This window comes from Drosophila sechellia, chromosome 3R, assembly GCF_004382195.2.
Source record: "Drosophila sechellia strain sech25 chromosome 3R, ASM438219v1, whole genome shotgun sequence".
In the NCBI taxonomy this organism is placed as follows: Eukaryota; Metazoa; Arthropoda; class Insecta; order Diptera; family Drosophilidae; genus Drosophila; species Drosophila sechellia.
The window spans coordinates 4644856-4668457 of record NC_045952.1 but is presented as its reverse complement, the minus strand read 5'-3'; the positions used below and the strand labels follow the sequence as shown (position 1 = coordinate 4668457).

Here is a 23602-nt window from a genome sequence, read left to right as displayed (position 1 = left end):
TTGGAATTTGAGCATCGAGAATCCGAGCCACAAACGAACTCCGTCTGCCGTTCGTTTCGGTTCCTATCGGTTCGGTTCGTTTTGGTTCGGTTCGGCTAGGACTAGGACAACACTGGAGCGCCAGACGCAGGCGGTGATGCTGCTCGTGATGCGGCTGCTGCTGGTGGTGTCCTTCAACGTCCTACGGCAACAACACCAGCGAACCCGCCAACAGATGACAGGCAGCGCGGCTTCTTTCACTCATCTTCCCAACTTTCTCCCGAGCTTTTTTCATTCCTTTTTGCTCGCTCTCTCGCTCTCTCTCTATCTATCTCACACTTTTTTTTGGCGGTGCGTCCGTGTTAGTAGGTTACCCAGCCACCCAGGAACACCCACTACCCACCCCCCTGTCTTAGCCGTCCCTGTTTATTTGGCAACCCACTGCGACTCCGGATGGGGCGGCAGCATCTGTTCCGCCCGGCGATAATCGGTAATAATGCGCTCCGCCACTATTCAAATGGGCGGCGAGTAAATAAACAGTACTTAGTACAGTTTGAACACTTGCTGAGCTCCAAAAATTTTACAGCACGCAGCTGCCGCGGCGAGAAAGAAGGTATTCCGGCGGGAGTGGAGCTGTCGGGCGGCGGGCCATTCCCCACCCAATCCCTTGGGCTATGTTGGTAGTGCCAGCGTTGGCGGGAAAGCTCCGAGCTGCTTCCCATGCAAGTTAGTGTGTGACCCAAATTGAAATATATTCAGCCTGCACGACTGCGATTTAATTATCTTAATTTGATTTTAAGTAGCGCCCAACGGGGATCCAAAGTGTCTCGTACCCCACGGCGTATGAGCGATGTATGGGATTTGGCGATGGGAACATGCTGGTGCAACTGTTTTTCCATTTAGTTGTGTTTGGTCCCAAATTAAATAGTAGACTCTCTCTTAGAAAATAGCATTGGTTTTAAACATTTAAACATCCTTGTGGGAAAATGTCTCGACTAACGCATATCGCTTTACAACATTTTAATGAGTATATGATCCAATAAACACAGTCGTATTCTAGAACCAATTTCTGATCACTATTCAACTATGCTAACTGATGCCACTAAATATGAAATATGAAAGGATATGGCCTGAAATGTCCTTTAACATCGTAGAATTGAAAGTAACGTTAGAGAAGCAATATTTTTTTTTTTTAATGAGAAGCCATCGCAAACGAGGGAGGTGTTCCATGTTATATGCTCTCAAGACCATTCCAGAAGTGTCAATTAATTTTTAATTAAATTTTCAATAGCACATAAGCATAAGTATGTACGAGTTCATCGCTGCATTTGCGGCTGCAAATTATTCCGGGAAAAATCATTCCACGCTCTCCAATAAACGGCAACTGTTGTTTGCGGGCGAGTTACCCGCATTTATAGGCCATGAGGCACAGCCTCCTTAAGAGCCATCTCGCAGTCTTCATTCCTCGTATTTTCGCCATCCTGGTTTCCTTTGCAGCTGCAGGACTCCCGGTTGGTTGGAAGGTCCTTTCTGAGTCAGTACCTCCATTTGCTGCGAAGGGATCTGATTGCAAGGAACTGGCACCTGCCAGCAATTTCTCTGTGGCAGTATGTGGGAGTGCTATACTCGTATGTGTGTATAAGTTGTGGTACATGACTTTGCCGCCCTTCAATGCCAGCTGCCTGTTCCCAGCGCTTTGTTGACGATCCCCATGCTGCGTTCGACATGGATGCCACCTCCGAGCCCAACCTCCACCTCCACCTCCACCTGCTCGTGAGCCTGAACCTGAAATCACTTAATCAGTTTATGCAGCACAAATTTGCCCAGGCAAAGTGGGCTTGGCATTGGTGGAAGGTTTGATAAGTATTTTGAATTGCCTTCGCTTTTGCTTCAGTGCCCGCAGCTTTATGCGAACGCAAAGCCTTTGCAAGTGGCATTCTTAAATTGATTTCACAAACGTCTTTGCCTGACGGAACATATGTACATATATGGTGTAAACTATGTGTAATGGGTACTACCGAAATTCAATGTTTCCATTCTTTGAAAGAAAATCAAAGGATGTAGTTTCTACTTGACCAAATGCCTCAGTATCCGCCTTTAATATATTTGGACAACTTTTGAAAACCAACTAAAGACCTTTTTCCATTAAAACGTTTTCGATTATACAAACCAATAAAGCTTGTTTACTTTCGCAAAAAATAAATAAGAATTAAAAAATTGAATTTGCGTTGCCTGAGGTCTGACAGGCTGCCCCCTTCGCCGACTGGTAAATAAATTCCGAGTTCATATCTGTGCGGCCCCTGTCGAGGATTTCAAGGCCTGGGCGTTTTCACTTTCGGTTTCCAATTACAAACAGTCGCGCCTCGCCTCGCCAGCTCGCTCTCTCACGCTCCATGTCTCTCTATTTTCCGACACGGACACAGATACGCACACGCTTAGCTTTAAAGTGTGGCCCAGTTTCGGTTTTCCACCATCCCAGCCCATCCCAGCTAAAGCCCAGGTCCTAACCCAGCCCAGTGCCAACCCTAGTCCCTGCCCAAATCCGCATGTCCACGCCCATACTCCTGGCCGTGACACAATTTCCATTGTGGGACGTTCGCAGTAACGGCAGTAGGAGCAACAGCATCCATGGGTACACAGCTGCCTGGTGACCTGTTCTATTTCACGGCTGCTCCATCCAGCTGGAGCTCCACAGCACCAGTGGGCTGTACTGGTACTGGCGCAACAACAGGCCGTCGGAAAATTGGACACTTGTTGTTGCCCCTCCTGCTGGCATCCGTTCACATTGCTAGCATATTTGTTAGTGATTATCGTAGGATTTATTATCATTTGGTGATTTGATTTAAGGCTCTACCTTGTACATTACAATGATATATAAATACGTGGAACCACTCGTGTAGATCAGGACTCTGCCAAATGTCTGTGAGTGATTCTCTCCTCCTTCCGTCGTCTGTTGCGCTGGGCAAAATACTTGCCGCGTCAACGTGTCTTATGTATAAAATATAAATATACATGTATCTGGTCTGTGTTTGTGTGCAGCAGACTGCCTTGTTCGACTTGCTCCTGACTTTCGGCTAGTTGCCAATTAACATTTTGAGTAACAAATTTATGCAACATCATGGAGAAGTCGTCGTGTTCTCGACTCCGCAGCTGTGATGTTCCTGAATATAATAATGCTAATTAGGTGCTGGTGGGGCGATGGATGTATGATAGATGGCAAGATGAAGCGTCAACAAACTTAATATCCAAAGCTCTTCCATCATCCTAATTCGAATTACAGTGCAGCGATTTGGTCGACAAAGAGTAATTCTTTGGTATGCTTTAGAAGCGACCTTGCGAGCAAACAAAAGTACAACAAAAAATAATATATTATACATATAAGTTTGATAAGCAACAAGTACAAAATCTATCTTATATAAAAAAAGTTACAAAAACTGTTTAATTCGGTCCACCACAATATAAGTAAACAAGGATGGGATCGATTTTAGGGGAAATATACAATCTGATTGAGGTCCTGGCAAGGCAATCTGATGCACACAATGACAACAACCGTATACACTTGCGTGTTTTACTTTATGCGGGATTATAAAATTAGGTACATATACATTATTAACTATAACATTTTAAAAAATCTGTACTTTTCACACAAACAACAAACATTTGCTAATAGCCCAAAATTATGCTACGATTTTCAATTCGTTTTGGTTGTTTTTACCGCGTAATACTCGAAGCGTATTTATCATCTAGGGATTCTGTTTCTTATTTAGTTGGTTTTACAATAAGGACACTAGTGAATTACATTCAAAACGGTTGATGCGAATGCGACCAGCTAAAAGTTTGAGGAAAAATCCAGTAGGAAAAGACAACCGAACGCCGTGAAAGTAGAAACGATGATGGTGGCGGTGGCTTCCATTTCCGGTTCCGTTTAGTTCTGCAGAGCGGCTCGCAGGAGACTGTCCAGAGTGAACTGTATGGTCCCATTGGCAGCCGCCTGCAAAACGGATGGCGGCTTGGGCAGGGCCGGAAACACTGTCGAAGCTCCCGCTTGACTGCCCTTTCCACGCAGGCAATCCATACCAGTGGTCGCCAGCGTTTCGGGCACGGTTGCTTCGCATATGCTGGGCGGTGACGGTGGCGGTGGCGTTGGCAGAGGGCTCTTTGATTTTTCTGTTTCCGACTTTTCCTCCGGCTGAGTCTCTTGAATCGGCTCCTGTTCCTTCTTATCCTGCTTCTCCTGCTTCTGCTGTTTCTCCTGCTGGGCAATCGCAGTGTTGACCTTATTCCACAGGTTGCTGATGACAGCGTTATCCTTGCCAGCAGCTGCCGTTCGCTTCGCAATCTTCTCGATGAAACTCTCGGTTTCTGGAGCAGGATCCACTGTAGTCTCTACAATATTTTGCTTTTGCTGCGATCCGCTTTCGCTGCGCGAGTGCGAGATAAGACGCGGTCGTATCTGCGGTCGCTCTGAGGGCAATTCTGGCAGAGTAGCAGACACCGCCAGACCCTGGCTCACCAGTTCCAGCATTATGCGCCGTGTGATGCCGAACACAAGATGCTTTTTCTCTTCCGTAATGTAGGCTTCGTACTGTTTGGGCTTACTTTCATCGTTGCCCACCGGCGCCGGACGACGCAGCTTTGCCCGCATGGATTCTACGGCTTGCGCACCCGGAGGTTGCTGGCCTGATCCATCCGGTTTGAAACTGACCAAATCGTAGACGAAGTCCTTGTTGACCGCTTTAACGCGCTTACGGATGGGACGCTTCTCCTGGGAATGTTCTCCAGATTCGGGTGAGATTTGGGTACGAGACTTGCGACGCTTTTTGCTGGGCGTGGGAGTGCCATCCAGTGGCTCCTGTCCGGGTTCTTCTTTTATCGCGGCTGTTGGAGATTTGGTTTGCACTTCATCTACAGATTCGTTTAGGGTTTTGAGATGCTTCAAGCGCCTTTCGTAGGTTTTGATAGGGGGTTTAGCATCCTTCTCCATCACTGTAAGCTCCTCCTCCTTATCCAGCAAAATTATATCTCCGTCAACATCGTCTCGGGAGTACTCGCACTCGTGGGTGGACACATATTGCTCCGTCAGCTGGTCCCGGTCTCCTTCTATCTTATGAGTAAATCCCAAATGATTAACTATATCGTAGCGCCTAAATGCGCGATATTCACACAGATTGCAGCCAAAACGGCGTGCGCGGTAATGGAACATGGATATGTGACGACGTAGATTCCCGAGGGCATTGAACTGCTTGTGACAGATCTTACAGCGACATCGCAGCTGCTTCTCAACTGGGACGTTACGTTTCTTCTTGGCCTTACCCTTGACATCTTCTGCATCTGCATTGGATTCAGGTCCGGCCCCTGGTGTAAGCTCGTGCTCGTCGTCGCTGTTAGAGGCTTCGTCACTAGCAGAGTCACTTACATTGCCTAAGTTAAGCTGGTCCAATGACACTGTGTGCAGACCAGGTGCAAATGAGTCGTTCGGCTCTGGTAGATCGGCAAACATCTCATTCAGAGTAATTTCCTCGGTTTTGATCGGCTCTTTTTTCGGCAGGTCTATGGACGTAGTTGGATCCTCATCAGCTGCATCCACACTGGAATCATTGCTCTTCGTCTTCAGTTTTTTGACAGAGGGAGCCGGCTTGCCCAGCGCCTCCTGCTTCGCCCGACAATTAAGCAGGTGTGTTGACAAGGCAGCGCGACGCTCGAATGATTTTTCGCAATAGATACACAAAGACATGATCTTACGGTGCTCACCGCTGGCATCTAGTGGCTCAGGGACATACCCCACCACGTCGTCGGAGAGCTGTAGGCGCTTCAACTCCCGGCAGGGGCCCTTCGGCTGCACATCCCCTTGCTGAATGCGTCGCTTAAGGATAGTGTTCCGCATCATTCGAATGCGCCGAGTTGGTTTCCTGAAAATTTAAATTGCAAAAAGACCAACATTAATATAAGTTCACACATTACAAGAATATCCATATAAAAATGTATTATATTATTTTAATTTTTGATTATTTGTTCTATTTTTATGATTCAGGGCTTAAAAACGCACATAAGTAGAAAGGAACTTGGATTGTTTCCTTCGAAGTTTCTTGAAGTAGAATATTATATATATTATAATAATAAAATATATAATATATATAAACCCCGACCATTGATAGGTTAAGTGGAACTTACTTGTGATCCTTTGACAAATGACGAATAACAGCAGCGGCCTGCAGAAAGGTCAGCGAACAGGCTGGGCACTGAAACACAAACGCCGATGATGAGTGATGCTTCTGAATGTGCACCTCAAGCGTTTTGTGCGTCTGAAAAGTCAGATTGCCTGTGAACGAGATTAGGAAACACAGCAATCACTAATTGTATTCAAGGCCTATTCGGTTAGGTAGTCGTACAGATCTCGCAGAAAATACTCGTCTCCGTTTCGTCGCTGATGGACTGCTCGCCGGTTTCGTTGGAGTCGCTGCCTGCATTGTTTTCCAACTTAACGGTTGCCAAGGCCTTGCCGTCGGGTCCCACAATGGTTTTAGATGGATTAAGCATGCGATGCACCTCGTCCAGTTCCGTCCTTATGCTGTCGTCCTGGTCCACTTTGATGGTCTGATAAACGGCCTGGCTAGAGTTTGGCACAGACTCCAGCTGCAGAACAGTGGGCGAGCTGCGCTTGGCCTGTGATGAAGCCTTTTCCCGTCGCAGGCGCTCTATAACACCACTAAGGTCCCTTATTCCGCCGCCACCTGCTCCTCGTAGGGGACGCACGTCGCGGGGAACAGGCGAACATCCCGTGCTTCTGCTGCGTAGCATATGTTCTATGTCCTGCGGCGACGGACCACCACCCGTTTGTATGATCATAGTGGAATTCTGATCCTGGGGGAGAATTAACAGCGATTAGTCTACATCCTATGGTATTAGAGATCTTGTAATGGGGTTGTCTTTACTGCCCACTCACTGTGTATCCGCTGCCATTCGCCGAACGAGCGCTGACGCAGCAAAAGACGCGTTTGTGGCTGATGAAATTGGCCAGGCTGCGAAACATGTTGCGGCAAACCTTGCACTCGTAGATCAGACTGCACTCCAGACTGAGCAGCTGGCGCACCTGTGGGAGAAGCGGATTGTTATCCGGGGATCCACCAAACTGGGCCGCAGGAGCCTCCGCCATTGCGGGCCACAGTTGAGTCACGTACTCCACTCAGATGAGACTCACCTCGCTGGTGCCATCCTCATAGGCCCGACGGGCCTCCTCGAATCCCGTGTGGGCGGTGCGCAGCGGCCTCTGCAGTAGGCTGATGTCGTCACCGTTGTGGTCCATCTGCTCCTCCTTGAAAGTGTCAGAGTTACAACGTGAGCTTCGCTTTCTCATGGCACTGGTTTGCGCGCTTGCTCCCACTGCTAATCAGCAACTTTGAGACCTGTCCTAGCGCGCTGCCGTACGGAATATTTTCACCTACGTCCGGCTCTTAATCGGTTTCTAATTAGCGATCAAAGTGGTTTTCCAATTCGAACATGGACCTGCATCTTGCATTTTTTGTATTCAGTATGACCGTGCTTGAGCGCTGCTTCTGCTGCGATGCTGATCTGGTATTTTTAGGAACGTGTGCGGGATTTTTCGTTTAAACTTAAAAAAAAATTGGAATTGTCGAAAATATTTAATCTGGAAAAACTAATAAGCTAGAAACACTTTTGTTTTAATAGTGGCCTAGCCCCAACAATTGAAGTTTGATTTCTCCCTTGCTCAGAGCTCGTAACTTCCACCAATTCTCAAAAACCCCAAACAATACTGTCGATACATGATTTTGGGATTAGTTTATTGTTAAATCTTTAATTGACGTGCCAAAGTTGCCTTTTAAGTTCAGAAAAAGAGCTAAAAGTGTTTAAATAGTATCTGCAAAAGTAATATATTAAAATGGAGAAACGTTTATTTCGGCGTTCAGCACATGGTCACACTGATGACTTGAAAAAAACATAGTGACCGGAATTCAGCTCATCATTATAATTTCTCCTTTTTATTAATTCACAACAGACACGATGAGCTGTCCAGGATTTGGAGAACTAAATATACCCTCATCGCGTGCCTTCTGGGACGACTGCGAGGAGGATGAATTGGAGAACCTAAAGCCGGTGGAGAAGTGCGTGACCTAAACTTATTTACGTAGTCCTAATATCTTGGATTCGCAGGCTGCAGCTGAAGTTCGACGATGATTGCGATGGGGAAGCTGCCACTGTGGAGAGCGAGATGCTGGTGGTCATTGAGGGCATCAACGTCACTCACTTCGCCTCCTCTCTGCTGGCAAAAGATGCAAAGCGCGTGTGCGCCATTCCTGCCAATAACTCGACCCTGCACTGGAGTCATTCATCCAAACAGTTGCTGGCCATAATCAACGAGGACCTGACCAGTAGCGGCGAGGTTGCGGAACTCCTACTACCGTACGTTAAGCTAGCAAAGAAAGTGATCACTTTGACGCTTAAGCCAAAGGTCGAGTTCAAAAGCGAGGACATCCAGCTCTACCGGGATCACATTGCCGTTGTCCGCGGCATAGGTGCCAACCAGAAGGAAATCACTGAACTAGAGGCTCCTAACTTTATTGCTGGAGTTGCAGCAGGCGGTGAGTGATAAGTGAGAGAGGAAAGGGTTAATCATCTCACCACCTGCTCACCTTTTCTTGCAGTTGCCAGTTGGCGGGATCAGATGGAGTTGCCCGTTACCTCCTTCGTTATTTACACAGACAAGCTACCCCTAGACTCCACAGCTGCCCAGCCAGTGATCAAAGTACTTCAAGGCGCTGGCGTGGCCTGCAGCTCAAGCTACATCCCTCCGCGCAAGGAGAGCTCTTATTTGTACATGTGAAACTACTTTTGGCTGCTCAACTTCCTAGTTTTAATGCTTGTAAAAATGATGCGGTTGCGGAATAAAAATCGAACTACTTAAGTACTTCAAAAATGCTGAGGTTGACCTCCCGACTACGTTGCTCCATGTGCGCCTTGGCGATGGCTATAAACTGCGGACGGGAAAGCATTGAATAGGCGGGTACCAGCAACGATGAGGCAAGCATGTGCAGCTCCTTGTGTCCACTGCAGAACATATCGATGCCTAGTTCCAGGGCGCTCCCAAAATCCGATTCATCAACTGCTATGTTGGCTGCGTTGGCCACCGGCTGTATCTTCTCCAGAACCGCCTGCTTGGCGGCTCCATTATCGACGTCTTTCCGGTCCAGCATTGCCAGCATCTTCTTGAGCTCGGAATCGCTGACGGCCAGCGGACGGTAGCCCACTTCTGTCTTCTGGTCAAAGGGCACAACAATGCCGCCTCGGTGGAATGTCTTGGCCACAACACGCTTGTTGCGCTCCCGCTGCAGTCGGTCCAGCTGGGCCAGTTCCAGGGAATTGTCACTCAAGTATTTCGGCACCGCCTTTTTGGTTACCGCCAACTGCCCGCATGAGAATGGAGTGGCCGCAAAATCATGCTCCAGGTAGTAGAGGAATGCATCGAAGGCATTTCCAGCGACGAATTGGAACTCGCAGCCTTTCGCAGAGTCGTTGCGGGCTATTAAGAGATTTTCCTTGTCCTGCGGCACATCGCGCCAGTAACCGTAGTGAATCCCAGTGCCTCGGCGCACGAAGATCGTCTGAAACTCTGGTGGATCGTAGTAAAAACGCCAGTGGCGCAGGTAGTCTCCCGGTTCGCCTAGTTTAGCGCCGTGAAATTTGCCGGCTAGGAACTCAAAGGGACCTACCAACTGCAGTTGAAATACTTTGTCTAGGTGCTCCAAGCCAGCATCCTTGGACTTCGAAGGATCAATTTTTAAGCTTCCCACAAACTTCCAAAATTCGTAGAAGTCCGGCGGCATTTCGACAAGAAACTTGTGTCGTATGAACTCGTTAGACTCACACAGATTGTCGTACTCCTTCTGCACGGACAGGCGGATGCGCTTCTCCAGGATCTCCATATAGTTCTTTCCGGATATGTTGCTCATAGCCTCTTTGTGAAGCTCCTCAGTTTCGGCTTCATAACTGCCCTTGGTCATTTCCTCGTTCACCATCTCCGTACTTGAAGCACTCGTATTGAACTTATCCTTGTCCACCGGCTCGGTCTGTTCTCCCTTTTCCTTTTCACCGGACTGCGAGGATGCACTTCTTTTTGGCGCCACTTTTTTGCCTTCTGCGCCGTCCACTTCTTGTTCTTCTTGCTTTTTCGGATGATTGTATTTTGACAAATGTGCGGGATTCTGCTGATAGCACTTATCCCAGTATTTACAATCTTCTTTTGGCATTCTTAAGTAATAACAATACCGATTTCAAACAGATTTGCGAAATGTGCGGTTTGCTATGGCACAATTAACAAGAATAACAAGCATCCAGTGACCCCGTCAAAAGGGGATGCAAGGGGATGATTCGGACACATTTGAGAAAAATACTTTACCTTGACAGCTGGGTAATAGAAAATACTATACTTTATACTATACAGCCCAGACATATCCCCTTGGAGAGAAGCTAATAAACTTTTCATAAACTTGTATTCTTTTATTGGACACTAAACATTAAATCCAATTTTAATAATTTTTTTTTAGATCTACGCCCATGTTGACTCCCCTGGATAAGAAGAAGCACTCTGCACACACCCCCAAAAGTGTTGTAAAATACCGGCAGAAATCACCAGTGACTGGCAAAAACTGCACTGAATTGCATTGACATTTAATGGGGGATTCATTTAATAATTGTAGTTCATTCAATGAATACAAACCTCACGAAGAGAATCGAAATGTTGATGGATAGGAGTTAGTACAATTACAGTTGCGTGTGGGTATGCGCTTCAAAGGGGAAACACTATTCTAACCACCTATGGAACAGGACTAATCCTCGACAGCACACATGACGGAGTAGACGCACTCTTCCTTGTTAATCAAGTGGCAGGTCTTGTTGACCAGGGACATCAGCTGGTTGACATCGGTGGCCCAGTTGTTCAGGATGTCGGAGGCGCTCTTCTTTTGGGTGAAGTAAATGATGCCGGCGGGACGGTCGATCTTTACGCGGATGGTGTCGGTGTTGGCCAGCTTAGAGAGATACTCCTCGCAGCGGCTGGTGGGAAGGTTTAGCAGCTCGCTCATGCGCGCCAAATGCAGACGGGAGTAATACATGGCAATGATGCGAATGTTCTATGAAATAATCAGTAGTAATTAGTTATAATTAGTAGTAATTTTAAGCAACAAGACCTACATGCTCTATAAGACGATCCTTAAGCTCGGTGATACATTTCTTGCCATGCTTGGTGCTATCTTTGAACATCTCATTTTCAGCCAACACGAGCCCAAAGTCTGCATTAAATGTGTCGAAGTTGATCAGCTCCTTTGACATGAACAAGCGCAGAATTTCCCTTATAAATGGAAAATAAAATAAAATTTTTTCATTGAGCTCGAATCAAATGTACTTACTTATAGGCTGGCACTTCCTCCAGCTTCTTGTTCTTCGAAAGGTGTGCCATCATGTCGCTCTGTTCGTTGTCGAAGGGAGCTAAAACGCAATAAAGCACGGCACAAACTAGCTTCTCCGTCAGTTCCTTCTTCTGCTCCTCGGTTAGTTCGATTTCGACCTCAGGCTCTGTAGCAACCTCTGGCTTCTTATCCTTGTCATCTTCTTCCTTCTTTTTCTTGTCCTCATCCTTCTTTTTTTGCTCATCCGTGGACGCGGCAGAGTCTACGGGTGTAAGGCCAGTCTTCTTGCGAGGAGGCTCCGCTATGGCCTGATAATGGCGCGAAGTATTAAGGAAGGAGGTGTCTCTGTTCAACTGAATCATTAGATAGTAGAACTTCAGCTTGAGATCATGTTGTGCCGGATCGTCGAAGAACTTTATACTGATCTTCTTGGCAATGATCTGCGTGGATACGTAGTCCTCCTTCAGCAGACAAAGGCGCATCTGCTCCAGGATGAGCTCTACCTTCTCACGCTTATCCATGGAGCCATAAGTCTCCACTTGGAGCTCCTCCATGACGGTGGCAGCTCCGGCTACATCGCCATCGGCTTCTTTAATGTCGGCCAGAATCTTAGTAAGACGGGCCCGCTCGATCTCAACGTAAATCTTGCCCTCGGTAACCGAGCGAAGTGTGTCGATAAGCTTCAGCTTAGTCTCCTTGTCGGGTGTCTTGTCCACGTACGTGACGCACTCCTGGATCATCTTGACCACGGCCTGCTTCAATTGAGACCGACGGCGTACCAGCAGGGACACGTACTCGTTGAGCGCGTTCCAGTTGGACGCGTCAAAGCAGATCTGGCAGATGGCAACCAGGACTCGTGAGCAGGAAACCATGTCGGCGCCGAGGCGCGTCTGCTTCTCCAGTTGTAGCATCATCTCGATGGCTTCGTGAAAGGCGTCGGGGTTTTTCTTGGCAAGCTCCTTCGCCAGGGGGATTTTCTCGTTGCACGCCGGCTCGTAGTCCACCTCCATCTTGGTGATGCGGCCCCCATCAAACAAATAGGTGTCCATTGTGTTCTACAAAACAATGTTTACTTCAATTATTGCCGATATGACGAAGCAGTTTTCCAACCTACCTATATCTCGCCTTTGCCCTGCTACGGAATCTACTTAAACTGTTTGTCACTATGGGAAATGATAAACGTCGTCTTGTTTCCAACCTGGTTGGTTTGTCTGCTCCTTTTCTTAAAGTTGTTGGATGCAAAAGCGGCTTTTTTCTAATAATAATCTCCGCACAAATTTTTGCTTACAAATGCTGTGTTAAGTTGGCTGCGGGATTTTGTAGTGTTGAAAAGGTGAATTTTGAAGTGATAGTACCAGAGCGAGATGTGTCACATTCAAACATATTTTTGTAAGGATAAAAATACGTTCCAAAACGTTTTTTTATGATTTCAGCTGAAAATATGACCCAATATTTGTTAGAAAAATGGAAGACTGCGAAATCAAGAAAACAACGGTAAATATCGCATAGGGTTGTCAGAGATTTAACAATCGAAACTACACTATCTGCGTAATTTCTGATTTAAAAACACCAATATTTGTATGGCAATAAAATTATATAATTACTTTTATAATAAATCTCATTCTTACCAAACCTGCAATCCACGCATATTTGTTAGTTAAACTATCGCTTAAACGACACATCTGACAGCCCTATCCGTGGTTAGTGTTGTATTCACCGTCCTGCGTTGTCCAACACTATTGGAAAGCCAATCACTTTGTTTAGCCGCGAAAATTGCGCTAGAACACCCGCAAAAAGCTGTCTGGCTTTATAAACAACGTGCTTTTGGATTTTTAAAGCAACAAGGTAGCTTCAAACTACGTGACAGTCACAAGTAAAAATTTCCGGAAAGATCTTCTGGTCCACCATTTGCGGAAGCGAACAGATTGCCGCCTTTTGAAGTACCCCACAATGGCACAAATCGAGAAGTACCAGGACTTTGTGATTGATGCTCTCGAAGTGGTAGACTTTAAGCTGAGTAAGTATCCTTGTTTCTTACCGAGGTAGCCCTGCAATGGTTCCGTTTTTAGTCCGTGACAAGGCCGATATCAACAATGATGCCCTGACCTTTCATCCCGCAATGGCCCACCAGATTTTCGGGGAGACCGAGACGATCTTCGGCTACCAGGACTTGCACGTCCGTGTAATGTACACGGCAGGACCTTTGCACATCTACCTTGGCGTCGATTACGGCAAACGGGTGAATGAGATCTCCGGTGGAGAGATCAAGGCCGACGACGTCGTCAGCACAATTGCTCAGAGTCTGCCGGACGGCTGCTACTTCATCAATCTTGATGAGTTTCTCAAGACACTGGACAAGGCTGACAAATTTCAGCCCTTCGGTGAGAAGATAAGCGAATACAGGCGGGTATCGGACGACGGCAGCGAGCGCCTTTTCGAGATCTACCAGTGCGACTACAAGAGCTCATCATTCTTAAAGTTCTTTGCCCGGCTGCAGACGTTCATCTTGTGGTTCGTGGACGCTGCCTCCTACATCGACACTGATGATCCACAGTGGTGCTACTTCTTGTGGTAAGTTTTCTGCGACAAGATTGGCTTATTTTGTTATCAAACTCAGCAGCTGGTTTCAATAACAACGTACTCTTCTCTTCTCCTTCAGCTACGAAAAGTACAAGAACAACGATTGCCAGTGGCAGTACGCCACTCTTGGTTACACCACCGTATACGAGTACTACGCCTATCCGCAAAACAAGAGGCCCAGGATAAGCCAGATGCTGATACTGCCGCCTTTCCAGAAACTCGGCTTGGCTACCCAATTGGTCGAGAGCATTTACAGGTTTTATCAGGCACAGAAGAATGTTGTGGACATAACAGTGGAGGATCCGTCTGAGGATTTCCAGCGTTTGAGGAATTTTGTGGACGCGCGATCTTGCATGGAATTGAAGTCGTTTGCCCGGGGCGAGATAGTCAAGGGCTTCAACAAGGAGATGGTGCGGGAAGCGCGCGAGGCTCTGAAGCTCAATCCCATCCAGGTGCGTAAAGTGTATGAGCTGTTGCGTTTATTCTACACCAATGTAAAAGATGAAAAGGAGTACCGACCCTATCGCCTGGAAGTTAAGAAACGGCTTAATGCGGTCTATTACAAGCAGTTAAAGGATTTGAAGAAAATGGAGCGCTTCAAGATGGACACTGAAATGCTGCGTGCTCGCCTACCAACGATTCAACAACGTATGGAGCAGCTGCATGAGGAATACATGGTGGTCGAGCAGGAGTACCAGAGCACCATTGCCAAGTTGAGGGCCTGATAGGGTCTGTGGATCCAAAAGGTGTTGATTAATTTATTTCGTTTCTGTTTTAAAATATGTTGATTACAAAATACATTATGTTGCTATAAGCCTACAGTAGGATTCTTTTGAATAAATATTACAAATTAAATATTTTCAGTGTATATAATATTATGTATTTATAAGATATCAGATTACCGTGTGCACGTACATAGAGGAGCAATGCTGGGCGTGGGGCACTTGAGCAATTAAGCGTATATAAAACCGAAAACATTACGTCTAACGAGTACGATTTATACAGGTTACAAATAATTGCAATCGGGACTTGGAAGTACACATGGGATACAATCATCATCGAGGGTGCTGGGCCAGCAGCCCGTACAACTAGCACGACCCGTATTCCTCCATCCACTTTTCGAAGCGGGCAACGTCGTCGGCAGACACGGACTTCTTGGTGCGCAGACGGGCATCCTGGAAATCCTGCAAAGTAATCGGCTGGTCGACCTCCTCGCGACGGATTTGCTTAATCTGATCGGGAGTGCGTCCGGAAATGAGGCGCCGCATGGCCATCATGGAGGCGTCCCGGCACACGTTGCTTATGTCCGACCCCGAGTAGCCCTGCAGTTCGTCGCCGATCATTCCGGTGTTCAGACTGGGCGACAGGCAAACGTCCTTCAGGCAGAGCTTGAGCAGAGCCGATCGGGTGTCCTCTGGAGCATAATATTACAATTATTCTCTGCAGGAAAGGAAGTGGTTGGCACTTACCATTTGGGAGAGGAATGTAGATTCGCTTTTCAAAACGTCTTCGGAAAGCCTCATCGATGTCCCACGGGTGATTGGTGGCCGCCAGCACCATGATCACCTTCTCCTCCTGCATGCTCGCGTTGAGTCCGTCCATTTGGATGAGCAGCTCGGCCTTGAACCGCCGACTGGCCTCGTGCTCCGAGTCACTGCCCCTGGAGGCGCATAGGGCGTCGATCTCGTCGATGAAAATGGTGCTGGGCGCATAAAAGCGGGCCATCTCGAACAGGAGTCGCACCAGCTTTTCGCTCTCTCCTCGGTATTTGGAGGTCAGGGTCGAGGAGGACACGTTGAAGAAGGTGGTTCCACATTCTGTGGCCACCGCCTTGGCCAGCATGGTTTTGCCTGTTCCCGGCGGACCGACCATCAACACTCCACGCCACGGTCGTCGGATTCCCTTGAAGAACTCCGGCATAATTACCGGAAGCACCACTGCTTCCTATTTGGGCAAAAAGGAAGTATGAAGTTAGCTACTTTTAATTTAGGTCTTCTGCACGCCTCTGAGGTGCAATTTTATATCTTAGGATCTCAAATTCCAACCTATTCTAGTCATAGATGACGCAGATACATATATTATATGTACATAGCAAGGGTGGATATCGGAACATAAAAGCTCACCTGGAGTATTGTCTTGGCCTCATTGAGCCCAGCCACATCGGTCCACTTGATGCACGGATGGCGCTGCAGAATGTCCTTCTCCAGGGTGTCCACCAGATGAACCTCGTAGCCCAAGGGCGAGAAGTGCTTGGCCTTGGTCTTGGGTGAGCACTTGGGCGTGTTGTGGCTAGTGGCTAGGGACTGAGCGTGCGAGTTGTCTTCCAGGGATGTGGTGGCGTCTTGGTCATCCGAGTTGGAGTTTTCGTCCAGCGAGTTCTTCTTAACCGACTTGTGCTTCAAGTTAAGCTGGGTGTTTGTGCTGAGCTTCCTGGCCCGCAGGCGCTCCACGGATCGGCTCTTTCGCAGGGCGGCGGTCATGGCGGACGCCCTTGCTGGTCGCCCCAGGCGCATTGCGCCCATGCTGGCGGCGGGTGTGGGTGCTCCTGCGCCCGCCAATCCCACGTTCCCGGCACTTCCGTGGTGGCTCTGGCTGAGGCTGCTGCTGTTCGCATTGCTGTTGATGGAGGGTAGTGTGGGCTGGAGCTCGGGATCCCGCCGACGCAGGGAGGACACCCACCGATTATCCTGCTGCTGCGACGGAAATGGCATCTGCGCCGTCTGACTGGCTCGCGGTTGTGGTGCCACTTCTGCGGCGGAGACTGCATTTTAATGATTATATAGGAAACCCCGCCACCCGGAGCACCAACCTTGCGTGGGTAGCCGCTGCTTGCTGCGCAACGGAACACTTCCGCCAATGCCCAATCCCCCAGGTGCATTCGAGCCCAGGTTGTTGATGGGCCGGTGACGTTCCGCTGTCGAGGAGTGCCCGCCATCTGAACTCTTTTTCAAGCTGGCGTTCCGGGAAGGTCGACTGGTGGCCGTGATCTTCGTGAAGCCAAATGGGGACAGCGAGTCCAGGATCAGGGAGTCCATCATTCGGGCCATGTGCGAAAGGCTTGTTGGAGGTGTGGATGAGCTGGAAGAGGAAAGGATATCCATTGATTGTTCTTACCGAGTAGAATAGATACATATGTATATTATAAAAGGAAAGAGGAATCGATACTAGGCCTTGACCTATAATAGCATAATATGATCAATGCCATTAGTGCCAAGAACATACATATATATTTTCGTATTTAATTAGGTATTTTGAGATGTATCTTTAAGATGTTGCACACTATAGAAATACGTATTATCTATTCTACCTTTTTTTTTGGGAAAAAAACAAACTATGGTAAACTATAGGAAACTATGTTTTCAGAAGTGAGGGCTCAAACACCTTTGTAATACCTTCTTATTTGCTTGCTGCGGAAAACTATACTGTACTATCTAATTAAGCCACTTAAGAAGGATTAAGAACTTATTACAACTCCTTATCGCATATGGCTGTCTGTGAAAAACATAACATAACCTATGGGTTCATTTTTAAAACTTATAGCTAACTACCCAAAACTATTTGGTGGCTCCATGGAGCTGCCATTCAACTTGGCCATGTCGCAAAGGTCATTTGCTTTATCAGCCGCGGACAAGTGGCTCGCGTGTCCTGGTGTGTGCACACACATATACCGGTTGGAATCCTCGTGTCTAGCCGTCTATTATTAGTTAGCCCTTGCGGAGGACCCTCCCAGCCTGCCCTGTCCTGCCCCTCCGCAGACAATGCTCGGGAATTTCCGGGAAACGAAGAGTTAGTGGCGCCTCCCAAGGGGCGCCTATTCAAACCGCAGGTGGGGTCAATAAACTCGTTGGCTCCTGGCCAGGTTATTGACGTGTCGGCGACAATTGTTAACTTTTGTATTCGCATTTGAATTGTATTTTCGACGTGTTTTTCGCCTTTGCATGCGTCATCTGGAGGCATTAAAGCCTTTGAGGCAACATTGTAAATCTCGATCTGGGAAGTGGGCCGCAATATATTTTACGCCTGGCTAAGTTGGCAGCAGCACCAGCAGCACAGCCATAATTCCCGGCCATATTGCCTGACTCCTGGCACATCCGCTTGGTATTTATATTGCGGGCTGTACTCGTTCGAATTTGGGTTAATGTTTCCTCTATGTGCTCGCCCACGAATTCTTGATTCTCGGCTCCTGATTCCTGATGGAAATGATTAGTGGAGCGGTTAACTAGGCCACTGCCTATTTGTTCCCTTTACTATGCACGAATCAATGGGCCATAATCTAGGAATTACTTGCATTTGAACTGAGCAATTGATTGATTGGCAAAGTATTACAAGGCCGGATTGAGCGTGGAAAAAGCCCGGCATGGGAAAGTCCAGTGATGGCGGATTTCATTCGACTTGTAGTTATGATGGGCCCCTTAAAATCGTGTCACCAAGAGGTGTTTATGCTAATCCCATTGGCCCAACACAGGACATTTCGTCCTATGCAAATTACAGCAAAATGGCAATTATGACTGGCAGAAATATACTCGTGAAAGGAAACTGGATGGGGTCAAGAAGGTAGCTGGTGGCTTTCTTGTATGCAACAAAGGAAATACTGTAGGGTTCATAGTTGACCAACCAACGGGGTAGTTAACAACTGCCAGGTCAAGGAATTCAACTGCGAAAGTAAGATCTTACAAGGTGGATTGCTTTTGGCCACAGATCTCTACTAGCTCTTACCACTGGTGCAGATCCCAGAGCGAGTGGTATGGAGTGTGCCGGTAGGTGGAGACGAAGGGTACCGCCACCTCGTACTGAACTTGGACGTTGGGCGGCGACTGGGGCCGCGTGGCCAAGGCGTTTGAGCGCTCCAGGGCGGGATTGGAGCTGGTCAGCGATCGCTGGCGCATGAGGGAATGTGGCGCCGCCGCCGCCTGCTGCTGCTGCTGATTGTAGAGACTCGAATTGTTGTTGAGCATCTGAGCCATTCCGCCGCTCGGATCCACGGCTGTCTGGCCCATGCCGAACCAATTCTGGGCACTGGTGTTGAACATGGCGCTGTGCCGGCGTCACAAAGATTAGGACGAGACACAGACACTTCACTATGAATTTAAAAACACACGCGGATATGTTCGGGCGGAAACTTTGCTACCTGACAGTCTGCGCCCGGAGCCTTCGATTGGCTCGCACTCGGAGTTCGAAAACGCGACCCGACCAGGCGACTCGAGGGTTGCAGGCCAACTGAAACTGACCGCTCGACTGGACGACGCGTCCACAACAAACCGACCACCACTACCATTCCGCAACGGAACGGACCGGGCCGGGTAGTTTTCCCAGTTGCCTGGTGTGCGTCCGTGTGACTGCAAATTGAGGTTAAAGGAAGTTTCGCTTGGGCGCTACTTGGGGGCGGTTTCAATCATGGTAAATTACGGGGAAAGAGTATCTCGATTTGGGGGAAAACAAGGAAATCGCCGATCGGAGTTAGGAAATGCGATCGAGAACTTTCTAAAAATTCAACGAAATTCAAATATATGGAGTTCAATTTAAAGGATAGCATAAATAGCTATTGATATGTAAGAAAGAATATATGCAATATATAAATATAATGTCTACTTTCTGACCACAGTTGCTTATCGAAGTTTCCTCATTGTCTAAAGGACATTCTCGCTTCGATGTCAAAACACAGCACTTTCAACTCCTTGGGTTACCCAACGCGCTGGACTGTGGTCAATGCACGCTTATGGCTCAAGATTCCATCGATTTCTGGGGAAAGCAAGGCGTTCCACTCGCGTATGCCCGAGTATTTACTCAAACGGCATTGGTTTCCCAATAATCTGCCGGCAATGTAATTTAATGGCAGGCTTGCATGCGGCCGAAGGAAGCCGGTTCTTGAGTTGGCCTGCCCCGAGGACCCAGAAACTATAGCATACGTTTGAGGGCCTGGAGTGGTTCGTCCACATTTAAATGTGCATGTCGGCAGAATCCGATAATCCGGAGGTGAGCCACAAGCGAAGGCCGTTTCGGATGCGCACACATACATATAGTGTATCTGTATCTGAAAATCAGCTGCAGCGCGAGATAAAAATCGATTGCGAGGCGACAGTCATGGAACGCTCAAGTGTCTCGGCACGCCTTGCGCCTCCAACTGGCACCCACCCCTTTGGACCTTTCCCCTCGCGAAGCACTCACCCCGCTGGATTCATCACGGGCAGGTATGTGGAAGTGGAGTCCACGGTGCGTATGGTTGTGTTCCCTCGCAGCACAATCTTCTCGCGCGTGGTGCGCCTGTAGGTCGCCTCCTCGCCCCGCATTCTGCTCCACCAGTCGTTTATTATTTAAATTTAATGCGAGTAATTTCGTAATTTTGAATTTTTCACAATTTTTTTCGTGTTTACTTCGGTCTAAAATGGTGTATTGGAAATTTCGGCATCCGTTCTTCGCACAGGCAACGACGTCCAAATGGAAAATGAAGAGAGCGGGCGGAGCAGGGAGAAAAGGATGCTGCGGAAAAGCTTTGGCTCTCCGCCACAGCTTTTGCTCTCTGTCTCTCAGCTTCCTGACTCTCCGTCGCCAATTGTAAACAATTGCGCAATGCTCGCCTGCTGTTGCTCCTCCACTCGCCTCGATGCACAAATGGTCACTAAAACTGGATTGTTGTGGCCAACTCGGCCTGCCAGCCGCATTGCAACGGCCTGCGGGGTTGGGTTGGATTGTATTGCATTGGGGGAAGGTCCTTATTTGGTGGTGCTTTTCAGGAAATAAAGCTGAGAACTTGAATTTGCCTCTTTAAAGTTATGAGAAATAGATGAGCATATGAACATTATGTGACTTAATAGGAATGCTTATCAATATTTGTTTTGAATCAACCACAATAATATGCGTTTTTTAACCCACTCAGAAGAACAAATATATATGCATCTTTATTGATCGATTTTTAAAAAACTACTTAAAAATTCGAATAATAAATTACGATTTAAAAAACATCATTACATTAAAATTCAATTCTCAGTTTAGTTTGGCGACATGCCTGTCATTACACAGTATTATTGACGATCAGAAATTGAAGAACTTTGCTTTAACACTCAAATTGCATTTGAATCCTTATTTATAGTAGTGTGTAAACAGTGACAGAAGGTTGTAAATAGTTTGGGGCAGTTCTCAAACGTTCGCCACCCGACCAGACGACTCACAGCATGGCACTGTGCGGTTCGATGAATAAAATTCAAAATTAATGTACTGGCAAAAATGAAACGGTTTCGAAACTTGTAGAAAAGTGAACTAATTATCAACTAGGCGAGGAAGTAACCATCCGCGGACGCAAACATAGACTGATGTACGCATATTTTCATGTGTAAATATATATATAAAACGTTTCTAACAAACACGAGGCACGTCGAAATGTAAGTGAGCAAAAATGAAGTGATCTCTAGGTTGGTTTTCAGTTTTTATTCCGACTCGGGGAAATTTGGTGGCTTCAGTTGCTTCTTGTCTTTAGTTGACCTCACAAGGCTGCGTGTGTGTGTATATATGTATTTCTATGTGTATAGGTGTACATGTGTATATGGATAAGAGTCTATTTAATCAATTTGAACGGTTTCAACTAACTTTCAACTAACAATAACTTTACCGCCGACGCTTCGCTCAGTTTCGACCATATGTTTCCCTTCCTGTATGACTAAGTGTGCGATACCTTAACAGCTGCATAACTTTAGATTTACCATAGTTTCATTACGCTTTTGTGCACTAGTGTTTTGAGTTAGTTTCAAGTTTCCAAATTATTTACAACTAGCCCTGCTTTCCGGCGTTTACTAGTTTGGCGAGTATTTAGATTACTGGAACTTGCGCGTGGCAGTTCTGGCCTTCCAGGCCTTGACCAGGTTGTAGGCGAAGTACAGCGTAAATCCGTGCACCTGGAAGCCCACAAAGCAGAAGGCATACCAGAAGACGCCGTACGGATAGCCCTGCGGGAAAACAAAGAATTAGTAGGGCGGCTCTTCAGAGATTACGCCAGCCACTTACGCGCCACACAAAGATGTCTGTCTCGTCCAGCTCCATCGACTTGTCCAGCGTGGCGAACTCCCACACGTCCGAGAAGTAGTAGGCGAAGCAGTAGAACAGCGGCAGGATGGCGAATAGCAGGATGGCCACCATATACTTCTGCATTTCGCGCACCTTGTTGCCCCTGGCGGCCGAAAGGCCCAGGAAGGAGGTGAGCAACGACGCGGCCCACACGTACTCCCACCACAGAGGCGGTGGGACCTCCAGCTCCTCGATCTCCAGCACAAAGATATCCAGGCGATCTAGGATGTCCGACGTCAGCTTGGCCAGCATCACGAAGAAGAGCAGGGCGTGAAAGAAGATGCAGTACTTCAACCTGGACTTGTTCAGCAGGCTAAAAGAGCAGAGAAAGTGGTCGTTCAGTGGCGGATCTGTGTGGGTGAGCCCCTTACTGGGGCGCACATGCTGCCCAGCTGGCAATTTGCCCACCCGCCCCCTGCAGCAGCAAGTGGGTGGGTGCAGCAGCTCCAGGGTGCTCCGCCGCCCTGGCTGTGCGCCACCTGCCAATCGGCTGCAGTAGGCGCCACCTGCAGGTGCATCTACTGCCGCAGGCGCCCCAGTAATTAGATAATTTCGAGTGTAGGTGAGAGCTGGCGATAGCACGAAGTGTTATTAACCTAATTTGATATGTGCCAGCTACGCGCTGCCTGAACTCGAAGTCGTTGCCATCGGTGCCCGCGACCATTGGTCCGCCGCGCGTTGCCATTTCGTTGCCTTCGTTCGTGGGTCGTGTCGTTCGCTCACGTCGTTGCTTATTTTTAATAAATAATTGCACAAAAAATAGGGCTGGCACTAGAATCGATGTTTGTGCGATACCATCGCTGCCACCACAACTTGCGTACATCGATACGCTCCTCGCTACCATCGATTATTTTCGTTTGAAAATAGAGCGAATAACCGTTAGAAAGTGAGGGAAATTCCGCAAAGTTGTAGGATGTCTATTTTAAGATAGTCAACTACCATTTAACAATTAATATATCGGCATGGAAACTGTTTTTAGAGAATTAATCAATAGATAAACCTAAAAATATATTAGCCTTTTAATTGTATAAGCAATACGTGATTAAGCATATTATTGTATTTTTTTAACTTATTATGCAAGGTGAACAAGGTGAACTTTTATTAGTATGTGGCTAGCTCCGCTAAGGGAAATTAAATTGGGAGGATAACTTCGCTAAAAGAGGTGTGTAATCTCGGTAATGTTGTGTAGAATTAGTGTGTTCTACTTAGATATGTAGAAGTTCAGTTTTTTACTTTCTAATTAGTTTCGGCAGAATGTAGATTCGCAAACTATTCGCATCGATTTTTGAAAGTTAATGCTAAGAGTTTAGCAATGGTTATCTAAAAATTGGCTGGTAAAAAATAAAACCAAGCCTATTTTAATGGCACTTGATACTTCAATTTTCATCTCCTTTTTACTTTTTCAACTACGATTTTAGACGACGATGAGCGCTGGTTTCAATACTCCGGTTTGAAACGGTTTTCCATCCATATGGGAATTATTTCGACTAAAAGAAGTACAAACGCTAGACTTGAACGAATTGAATTTAATTACAATTCTAATATGTCTTATAGACCAAATGGCAGAA

The 23602-nt window shown here is 47.2% G+C and overlaps 7 protein-coding genes across 10 annotated transcripts; 2 read left to right on the top strand and 5 right to left on the bottom strand.

The window, feature by feature from the left end:
* Positions 1 to 2775: 2775 nt before the first annotated feature.
* On the bottom strand, positions 2776 to 7520 carry LOC6614031. The gene is made up of 5 exons (XM_002038449.2): positions 7178 to 7520; positions 6923 to 7069; positions 6369 to 6840; positions 6151 to 6298; positions 2776 to 5888 (listed from the first exon to the last, which is right to left on the bottom strand). The coding sequence occupies exons 1-5, from the start codon at positions 7331 to 7333 to the stop codon at positions 3905 to 3907; spliced, it is 2907 nt and encodes a 968-aa protein (XP_002038485.1). The 5' UTR covers positions 7334 to 7520; the 3' UTR covers positions 2776 to 3904.
* Positions 7521 to 7918: 398 nt separating this feature from the next.
* LOC6614030 lies at positions 7919 to 8911 on the top strand. Its single transcript, XM_002038448.2, has 3 exons — positions 7919 to 8099; positions 8149 to 8576; positions 8640 to 8911. Exons 1-3 carry the CDS (start codon positions 7999 to 8001, stop codon positions 8816 to 8818), a joined length of 708 nt encoding a protein of 235 aa, XP_002038484.1. The 5' UTR covers positions 7919 to 7998; the 3' UTR covers positions 8819 to 8911.
* On the bottom strand, positions 8832 to 10325 carry LOC6614029 (histone PARylation factor 1-like). Its single transcript, XM_002038447.2, has one exon. It carries the CDS (start codon positions 10239 to 10241, stop codon positions 8892 to 8894), a length of 1350 nt encoding a protein of 449 aa, XP_002038483.1. The 5' UTR covers positions 10242 to 10325; the 3' UTR covers positions 8832 to 8891.
* A 321-nt stretch (positions 10326 to 10646) lies between these two features.
* On the bottom strand, positions 10647 to 12727 carry LOC6614028 (26S proteasome non-ATPase regulatory subunit 12). Its single transcript, XM_002038446.2, has 4 exons — positions 12514 to 12727; positions 11400 to 12454; positions 11185 to 11341; positions 10647 to 11123 (listed from the first exon to the last, which is right to left on the bottom strand). Exons 2-4 carry the CDS (start codon positions 12446 to 12448, stop codon positions 10821 to 10823), a joined length of 1509 nt encoding a protein of 502 aa, XP_002038482.1. The 5' UTR covers positions 12449 to 12454; positions 12514 to 12727; the 3' UTR covers positions 10647 to 10820.
* Positions 12728 to 13130: 403 nt separating this feature from the next.
* LOC6614027 (histone acetyltransferase type B catalytic subunit) lies at positions 13131 to 14834 on the top strand. Its single transcript, XM_002038445.2, has 3 exons — positions 13131 to 13416; positions 13469 to 13970; positions 14059 to 14834. Exons 1-3 carry the CDS (start codon positions 13350 to 13352, stop codon positions 14702 to 14704), a joined length of 1215 nt encoding a protein of 404 aa, XP_002038481.1. The 5' UTR covers positions 13131 to 13349; the 3' UTR covers positions 14705 to 14834.
* LOC6614026 (katanin p60 ATPase-containing subunit A1) lies at positions 14710 to 20600 on the bottom strand. Of its 4 annotated transcripts, none has more exons than XM_032720486.1 (5): positions 20145 to 20600; positions 16789 to 17057; positions 16103 to 16740; positions 15449 to 15923; positions 14710 to 15393 (listed from the first exon to the last, which is right to left on the bottom strand). In XM_032720486.1, exons 1-5 carry the CDS (start codon positions 20264 to 20266, stop codon positions 15068 to 15070), a joined length of 1830 nt encoding a protein of 609 aa, XP_032576377.1. In that variant the 5' UTR covers positions 20267 to 20600; the 3' UTR covers positions 14710 to 15067. The 4 variants fall into 4 exon arrangements, with proteins under 4 accessions (XP_032576377.1, XP_032576378.1, XP_032576375.1 ...); XM_032720487.1 differs by having other exon boundaries at positions 16103 to 16728; XM_032720484.1 differs by lacking the exon at positions 20145 to 20600 and adding an exon at positions 18696 to 19180.
* Positions 20601 to 20849: 249 nt separating this feature from the next.
* Positions 20850 to 22805, bottom strand: LOC6614025 (protein jagunal). Its single transcript, XM_002038443.2, has 3 exons — positions 22631 to 22805; positions 21975 to 22347; positions 20850 to 21916 (listed from the first exon to the last, which is right to left on the bottom strand). Exons 1-3 carry the CDS (start codon positions 22717 to 22719, stop codon positions 21785 to 21787), a joined length of 594 nt encoding a protein of 197 aa, XP_002038479.1. The 5' UTR covers positions 22720 to 22805; the 3' UTR covers positions 20850 to 21784.
* Positions 22806 to 23602: the final 797 nt, after the last annotated feature.